Source organism: Danio rerio, chromosome 25 (assembly GCF_049306965.1).
Source record: "Danio rerio strain Tuebingen ecotype United States chromosome 25, GRCz12tu, whole genome shotgun sequence".
Classification (NCBI taxonomy): Eukaryota; Metazoa; Chordata; class Actinopteri; order Cypriniformes; family Danionidae; genus Danio; species Danio rerio.
The window spans coordinates 38,813,262-38,822,500 of NC_133200.1; the positions used below are offsets into that span (position 1 = coordinate 38,813,262).

General features: G+C 39.9%; 3 protein-coding genes and 1 long non-coding RNA gene across 11 annotated transcripts in view; 1 reads left to right on the forward strand and 3 right to left on the reverse strand.

Annotated features, from left to right (window-relative positions):
• Positions 1-9,239, reverse strand: part of mphosph6 (M-phase phosphoprotein 6) — a 365,175-nt gene that overhangs the window by 274,177 nt on the left and 81,759 nt on the right. The window lies entirely within an intron of this gene.
• Positions 1-9,239, forward strand: part of LOC137489387 (uncharacterized) — a 135,162-nt gene that overhangs the window by 117,866 nt on the left and 8,057 nt on the right. The gene's annotated exons all lie outside the window — the stretch shown is intronic.
• The window catches only part of dus2 (dihydrouridine synthase 2), a 255,375-nt gene that overhangs the window by 41,535 nt on the left and 204,601 nt on the right, over positions 1-9,239 (reverse strand). The gene's annotated exons all lie outside the window — the stretch shown is intronic.
• LOC110438397 (uncharacterized) overlaps positions 6,243-9,239 on the reverse strand; it is a 140,074-nt gene continuing 137,077 nt past the window's right edge. For all 6 annotated transcript variants that reach the window (XR_012400545.1, XM_073943421.1, XM_073943422.1 and 3 more), the window contains 2 exons: positions 7,108-7,203; positions 6,243-7,007 (listed from right to left, as the gene is read on the reverse strand). Coding sequence is in view for 5 of the 6 variants with exons in the window: in XM_073943421.1 (XP_073799522.1) it covers positions 6,874-7,007; positions 7,108-7,203 (230 nt within the window). In the remaining variant the exon portion in view is untranslated. The remainder of the gene's footprint in view (positions 7,008-7,107; positions 7,204-9,239) is intronic.

Below are 9,239 nucleotides of genomic sequence, written 5' to 3' on the forward strand. Positions count from 1 at the left end.
TTACTGCAGGCAAAAGCAAAGGTGACATGATCCTACAAACTAACAGTAGACTATTAGTGCAAACACTGCTGTTTTGTTTTTACCCACTTTTTAAGAGCACTACTAAAAATATTTAGATTACTTTCTGATTTTAAGCTAACCGGTAAATCATTCTACAGTTTGGCTCCCTTTACAGAGAAGACAGATTGACCAAACAAGGTCTTACACTTTGGCACTAGACAGTCACCGTTAGCAGTTGCCCGTGTAACTCTGTGGGAGGTTTGATGCCGACTGATTGGCTCAGAAAACAGGATTGGAACATTAGTTAGAATTACCTAAATGATTTACATTTGCTAAATGCCAGAATAATAAGAGAATTTTTTTTTTTGAGAATTTTTTATTAATTTCTAGACAGTCAAAAGTTTACACACGTTTCCTTGGTATTTTTTTTTTTTATCTTTGCTGTTTAACTGTATAACTTTGGTCAAATGTTTTGGGTATCCTTCCACAAGCTTCTCACAATAGTTTTTTACAAAATTGTCTCTTAAATGGTGCAAATGTAGAAGGTACAATTTTGTACCTTTACTTCTGAGAGTGTACCAGGCCATTAGGGGGCCCTCTAATCTCACCAACTTCGTTTTAGTTTGCATCACAACCCCTCCAACACCCCCTACCTCCGCCCCCACCCTAACCTCCACCCAAAAACCCACCACGACCCATCCCCCACTTGATCAATTTTGTCCACGACACCCAACCACCCACGCCCCACTCTTTACTTTTATCTGTGACAACATCGACATATTCAAGGCAGTGGCGCAGTAGGTAGTGCTGTCGCCTCACTACAAGAAGGTCGCTGGTTCGAACCTTGGCTCAGTTGGCGTTTCTGTGTGGAGTTTGCATGTTCTCCCTGCCTTTGAGTGGGTTTCCTCCGGGTGCTCCGGTTTCCCCCACAGTCCAAACACATGCGGTACAGGTGAATTGGGTAGGCTAAATTGTCCGTATTGTATGTGTGTGTGTGGATGTTTCCCAGAGATGGGTTGCGGCCGGAAGGGCATCCGCTGCGTAAAAAACTTGCTGGATAAGTTGGCGGTTCATTCCGCTGTGGCGACCCCAGATTAATAAAGGGACTAAACCGACAATAAGATGAATGAATGAATGAACATCGCCATACCCACCAAACCAGTTTCTACGAGAATGTTGTCATAGGGCCCGTACCAGCCAGCGGCGACCCAGAGCCAACCGTACATTAGACAGCGTTTGCATATAATTCTAATAAACACTTCAGAACCTAAATCAAAAGGCCTTATCAACCATCTAGCAACATGCTAATCAAAACCCCTCACTTATTACTGTTGTTTTGTTAGTGTTGCTGTGTAATAAGCTAAACACTACTATTAAACAAGTCTGAAACTACCTCAAAAGCCCCTAGCAACCGTCCATATAGCACCTTAGCAACACATCAATCATTCATCACCTTAAAATGGTGTTTTATTAGTAATTCTCAGTGTTTTTTATTCTCAGTAAAATCTTGACCAGTCAGAGCTGATCCGTGATTAATTCCTCTGTGCCTTATCGAAGACATGAATCAGATCTACATAATAAAGCTTCGCGTACGCTGATAACGCCGTCTCTGATTAATGTGTTTAGATAAAGCGATATCTTCTCCAGGTTCTTTCTATTGATTTTTCCCAAAGACAGCGAGTGTGGAAATAGATACTGCTCCTGTCAGCTCATAATGCTAAAAAACAGAGCGCTTCCACTGCGATTAATATGGCATTTTGGGTGCCGGGGCAGAGGTTTGCTCTTTTTGCACCTCAGACAGTTTTTCAAGCCCACCTGAGGGAAGCAGAGGGAGAGATCCAGAGAAGGCAGGGATAAACACATCTGATTGGCCCTGATTGGAGTGTAGTTATGTAGTTGCAACCCTGTTGTATCAATTACACCCATGCTAAACGACTTGTTTCGCTCTGCAAATGTTTGTTTTCTGGCTGCTGCAGAAGTGGGAGTGAATTGGATGATAAGCGAGAACAATACGCCTCACAGGCTGCCGCAGAGAGAGATCATGTTCAAACACACAACGGAGGAAAAGATTAGGGGAAGGTGGAGAAGAATAGGATATGGACGAGAGACGACCCATAGTGAAAACCCTATGCACTTTACAGCACTCCACACTTTAAAATGTAAACGTATATGGAATTATTCAGTGGTATATAGAAACAAATTACAAATAAGCAAACTACTGCAACTGAGTAACAACAAAAATCAGCCCAAGGCTTCCTAAAATATTATTCACATGGCTAATCTTTAAAAAACCTAGGAACTGCCTTCATCAGGGTAACAGTAGCTGCGTCCCAAATCGCATACTTGTGCACTATTCTACGTCATTTTGTAGTATGAATAGTGTAAGTAGTGTGTTCACACTGAAAACTCTAAAAATAATAAGTGCACTTTAATTACCCGGATGATGCACTCATTCAGCCGCTAAAGTGAAGTGTGTAATGATGGACACTTCACGCACTCAACGACCACAGGTTTGCTTGCGTAGCGGAAGGGGCGGAGCTATCGGACGCACATGTTGATGACTTTATTTATTTTGGATGGTGAAAGCAAAATTCTCCTACGAGAGTGATTATAGCACCTCCCGATGGTGAATGCGGTTATACTCACGGCAGGTATTATTTGATAGTTTGGTCATTTATTTCACTGATTTGGCAACCGTTAAACGTCATCAGGGAAACGGTTTGAATTTCCGCGTAGTAAAAAAACATTAGTGCTCCATTTGGGACGACACTACATACACATACTATGCTGTTGAGTGTGTAAGTGCACAAGTACATAGTGCATGGGTGTATGGTGTGCCATTTGAGACGCAGCTATTGATCAGGTGCAACTACTCTACAATACTACAGTCACATCACTCATTTAAATATCTCAACAACACTCAAATAATATAACAAACAAAGTCAACTCTCATCAATAATTCAGCATTGATAGAGGGGGACTGGCAGCCTGATCCCACGACAAAACATTTTGCGTTTTGCTAGTTTAGTGGCTAATTCGTACGAATTTGTATGAGTTCAGTCGTACAAAATTGTATGATTTTAAAAGGAGGCGTGGCACCTAACCCCACCCCTAAACCCAACTGTCATTAGGTGATGAGCAAATCGTACTAAATTGTACGAATTAGATCGTACAAATTGACATGAATTAGCCACTAAATCAAAATGTTACGAATTGCCGTGAGCTTGTGTTGGGACTGGATGATTATGAGTGCTTATTCCAAGAAAAATACAATGATTTTTGAGGCTTAGATGTACCGTTGATTTTATTTATATATATATATATATATATATATATATATATATATATATATATATATATATATATATATATATATACATATATATATATATATATACATATATATATATACATATATATATATATATATATACATATATATATATATATATATATATATATATATATATATATATACATATATATATATATATATATATATATATATATATATATACATATATATATATATATATATATATACATATATATATATATATATATATATATATATATATATATATATATATATATATATATATATATATATATACATATATATATATATATATATATATATACAYATATATATATATATATATATATATATATATATATATATATATACATATACATACATACATACATACATACACACACACACACACACACACACACACATATATATATATATATATATATATATATATATATATATATTTCCCAAATGATGTTTAGCAATCCTTAATTTTGGATTGTCTAAAGGACAAACCACTGTTGTACAATGACTTGCCTAATTACCCTAATAGACCCTTTTCACAATGACGTCACTTCACTTCCTCCTATCAGCAATGCAGTGTATTTTTAGATCCAGTTTACCTCTGAATGAATGGGAGACTTTTAAAACTGAAAATATAAACATCGCACATTGTGATTTAAGACTATTAAAGTATTGGACGTGTCTAAATGTTTCTCTTTTAATACTGAACTGCTAAGTTCTTCTTAAGTTATTAAGAATAGGAATAAGCTATTGCTTAACCATATGTTTGCAACCTTTTCACTTATTAAGTTTATTTAATTTAGTTTTATATTATTCAATTAATAATAGATTTATTTTTGCTTTAATGCTGCTATGAATATAAATGTATATTATCTGTTATATGTAAATGTTCCAGCCTGAGTAAAATGTTTAATTCAATCTTCACATATAGCTGGTATGTTGTCTATAAACGCAATCAGATTTATCAATTATTATTTAATGATCTATTATTGTTTTCAGTTTCTCCATTTGAATGAATTAGGACTGGCCTACCGCAACCTAATGGGTGGGTTTAATTTAATATCTGACACGTCTTTAAAACAGCGCATGGAGGTTGGGGACAGTACCCTTGGACTGGGCAACTAGGGTGGTGGTTCCCATTTTTAAGAAGGGGGACCGGAGGGTGTGCTCCAACTATAGGGGGTCACACTCCTCACCCTCCTGGGGAAAGTCTATGACGGGGTACTGGAGAGGAGGATCCGGCCAATGGTTGAACCTAGGATCCAGGAGGAACAGTTTTCGTCCGGGCCGTGGTACACTGGACCAGCTCTATACCCTCACCAGGGTGCTCGAGGGTTCATGGGAGTATGCTCAACCAGTCCACATGTGTTTTGTGGACTTGGAGAAGGCATTTAATCGTGTCCCTCACAGCATTCTGTGGAGGGTGCTCGGGGAGTATGGGGTCAGAGGTGATCTGTTGAGGATTGTCTCGTCCCTGTATGAACAGAGTAGGAGTCTGGTTCGCATTGCCGGCAGTAAGTCAGATTTGTTTCCAGTGCATGTTGGACTCTGGCAGGGCTGCCCCTTGTCACCAATTCTATTCATAATTTTTATGGACAGAATTTCAAGGCGCAGCCTTGGGCTGGAGGGGGTCCGGTTTGGGGAACACAGGATTGCATCTCTGTTATTCGCAGATGATGTTGTTCTGTTGGCTTCATCAGACATGGACCTTCAGCATGCACTGGGGCGGTTTGCTGCCGAGTGTGACACGGCTGGGGTGAGAATCAGCTCCTCCAAGTCCGAGGCCATGGTGCTCCACCGGAAAAAGGTGGTTTGCCATCTCAAGGTTGGAGGAAAGTCCTTACCCCAGGTGGAGGAGTTAAAGTATCTTGGGGTTTTGTTCACGAGTGAGGGAAAGATGGAGCGTGAGATTGACAGCCAGATTGGTGCAGCGGCAGCAGAAATGCGGTCGATGTACCGGTCCGTTGTGGTGAAGAAGGAACTGAGCCGAAGGGCAAAGCTCTTGATTTACCGGTCAATCTACATTCCTACTCTCACCTATGGTCTTGAGCTTTGGATCATGACCGAAATGACAAGATCTCGGATACAAGCGGCCGAAATGAGTTTCCTTCGAGAGGTGGCAGGGCATACTCCTTTTAGATAGGGTGAGGAGCTCTGACACCCGGGAGGAGCTCGGAGTAGAGCCGCTGCTCCTCCACATCGAGAGAAGTCAGCTGAGGTGGCTTGGGCATCTATTTCGGATGCCTCCTGGACGCCTACCTAGGGAGGTGTTCCAGGCATGTCCCACCGGGAAGAGGACTCGGGGTAGACCCAGGACACGCTGGAGGGAATCTCTCGGCTGGCCTGGGAACGCCTCGGGATCCCCCCGGAGGAGCTGAAGGAAGTGTCTGTAGATAGGGAAGTCTGGGGTTCTCTCCTAAGACTGCTGCCCCCGCGACACGGCCCCGGAAAAGCGGCAGAAGATGAATGAATGAAAGATGAATTTAATATCTGTACTACCTTTAGTTAATAATGTTACAAATGAAGTGATAATCTAACATTACTAAATTAAAATGCAATCTTCTTGGTGTTATTTTGCAACAGTAAATTTTTATAATGATTTAGTTTGATAAATAAGACTTACATACAGCATTGTTATTCTATTTTATTTAAAATGAATATCAAATAGACATAAATGTTTTGTTCATGAATAAAATGCCTTTATAGAAAAAAACTAACTAAGCAGAGCTCAAAACTAGTAGAGAACTGAACGGTAGAAAGTGAATAATATGAATGTGTTTGTCAATCAGCTGTCCACTGTAAACAACCACAGTAAAACACCCACAGTCTGATTCATTTCTTATTCTTCGGGACACAAAGAAATAACAAAAATACATTTGACATGATAAATGTTCAGCACCCGTGTAAACATCTGAACTCTTTATTTGACAAATGCTGACAGGTACATACCAACTTCATCCGCTGTAAGGACAGCGACGCCAAGCAATACAATCCGATTAAAGTCCCGTTTTCTTGGTTCAAGTGGAAATCTGGCTGATCTATACATTTTTTTAGATTGTTGTCACAGTCTAACCATTTCTGTAGTAAATATACAGCTGACTGGGTGAGTTCTCCATGTGGAGTTCTGTGTAGGCGGAAGTAACGACACACTGCGTGAAGTGAAAACGTGAAGTGAAAAGGGTCTATTAACCTAGTGAAGCCTTTAAATGTCACTTTAAGCTGAACACTAGTATCTTGAATAATATCCAGTCAAATATTATGTACTGTCATCATGACAAAGATAAAATAAATCAGTGATTAGAAATGAGCTATTAGAACTATTATGATTAGAAATGTGCTGAAGAAATCTCCCCATTAAACAGAAATTGGGGGACAAAATATACAGGAGGGCGAAGAATTCTGACTTCAACTGTGTGCAAATGTGTTGTAGGAGACTATATTAGGACACTTTTAAATACCATGTGACCTGCTCTTTAAACACATTTAAAAAAAAGCTATGGTGTACAGTGTGAGTGGTGTGTTTGTGTGAAGTATCAGGATGAAGGAGAGTGGTTTAGTGGACATCCGTCCGTCTCTGCACTGATGTTTCTGTTACTCTGAGAGCGAGACAGCAGAACCGACAGCTGCATGTAGCTCTGGCTCCGCCTTCCCCTCGGCCAGCTGCCAGCTGATTGGAGAAAAACAGCTGTCAATCACCTCAGAACAATCCAGACACAAACTAAAGTCAGAAGCGGTTAAATGGATGTAACTCGAGGATTCTAACGTGCCAGATTGAGCTTTGTGTTCGGCGAAAACATCCTTGCAGCCGTTCCAATAATGAGCCGCCATCTTCCCGTGATAGTCCCTGATGTTGACTTTGGCATCTGAGGAGAGAATCAGATCCTACAACAGAACTTTGGCATGGACATGCTTTAATTATTAGCTGTTCACATCACACCATAGCCGGTGCTGTATTTCTGTGAACATACTCAAATGCAGCCATTACTACACTACATCTAACTATCCCTTTAATACATGTCAACCAGGGCTTGACATTAACTTTTTTGAGCACCAGCCACTGTGGCTAGTAGATTTCCAACATTACTAGCCACTCGCCATTTTCACTAGCCACAATTTTGTTGTTGTGAAAATATATTTTATTCGCATAAATGTGACTTCGACATGTTAAATGACTTGATGTAGATGTTGTGTTGTCCACATGCCTCCTCATTCATTTCACTTTTTGTGTGTGTGTTGTGTATGAGCTTGCTCATTGTGCATAAGCAAATGGGTTGTCAATGCAATTGTTTTTTATTTCACATGACTTTTTTAGGGCTGAAAATTAAAAATGTACCAAATTTATCGCTGACCACACCAAAAAGAAATAATTGTTTCTTTGCCACAAATTTTAAATGTGTCAAAACAAGCAAATATATAGCTGCATACATGCACTTTTTATTCAACAAAACTTTTTAATTGACGTTTAAAAGCATATATTGTCATGTATCTAAAATATGCACAGTAATCTGTCCTGGCTAAAGGTCCCAGATCAGCAGTTAACTACACTTCAAAGGGGAGTTATTCTCATAATGAAGCAATGTTATGCTGCTTACAAAAGGATGTATGTATATTTGTTTCAATCGTGTGCTTTTGAAAGCACCAGGGCTGTGGGTATATATATTTTTGTCTATTTATTTTTAAAGAGATCCGATCGCACCAGTTGCGCTTCCTCTACACGCGGTTGTTTTGCGCAAGTAAGTTGGAGCGTGCACGCTTATTACAGTCGCGCGCATCACATCACCAGTGCGAGTAATCAACCTCTCATAAGTTATTAACCTGCTTTTGCTCACGCGAACACAGTTATCTTTGTCAGTCGTGCTGCTTCTCGATTCTAAGATTACATTTTGGGCCATCCTTATAGCCGGACCCTGCTTTAAGAAAACTACAAATGTAAATTATTTCCAACCAGCCAACGTGGCTAGTGGAGGTGTCTGTCTAACCCGCCAGAGCTGAAATCTACCCGCATTTGGCGGGTTGGTGGGTGTTAATGTAAAGCCCTGATGTCCTGAACTAAACCCACACACAACCCTGCTGACATTATTAATGTTATTTATTCTCTTTTTACTGTAATTTCTTTAATTTTCTCCTCTCCGAATTCAAAACTCAAACTCAATTTAGAGATGTGCATTCAATGGCTACAACACACACACGCTCACATCATTACGTTCATATACACTTACCTCAGGTTGTGCTTTTGTTTTGTCATGTTTACTCAAACCTGCTCTGTGCACATTGTCTATGTTAGAAAGCCGTTGGATAACCCTAATATTTACTAAAAGTAAAGCATTCAGTGTGTTTTCAGTGCAGTGACTTGCTCGGGAGCTCGCACTGGCTTTATATGGACTGGTCTGGGATCTGCTGTGGTTAATTAGAGCCGGAGCTGATCTGAATCTTCTGAAGGCCCCTGGGGGATCTGGGATAATTATTTGAGATAACGGCTGAAGAGGCGACTGTGCATTTGAAAACATAAAGACGGGGAGAAAATGAGCGCAGGAAAGGTCAACATCTCCTATTTTCATGCAGAGTGTCAACAGCCTGTTCAGAACCAGCGCTTGCTATTCAGAAATGACCGATTCTGAGCGCCGCCTTTGTCTGATCAGTGAATGACTGTGCGCGGATGCCAGGTTTTGTCCGGTGCTTTTGTTGACGCATTTGAAGCCGTGTATTTTAGCTGGTTAGGATTTATAAGTCAAATGGAGTTATGATGAGTATGTTTTACTCCAGAATACACTGATGAAAAGGATTTGCTGGATTTACTGGTGTTTTTTAGGGAAGGTGTTTACAAACCGTTTATATGGGCTGAATTTAAACAAGCAAATGCAGTTGAACACGGCCACATTTAATCCGTTTAAACTCAGCC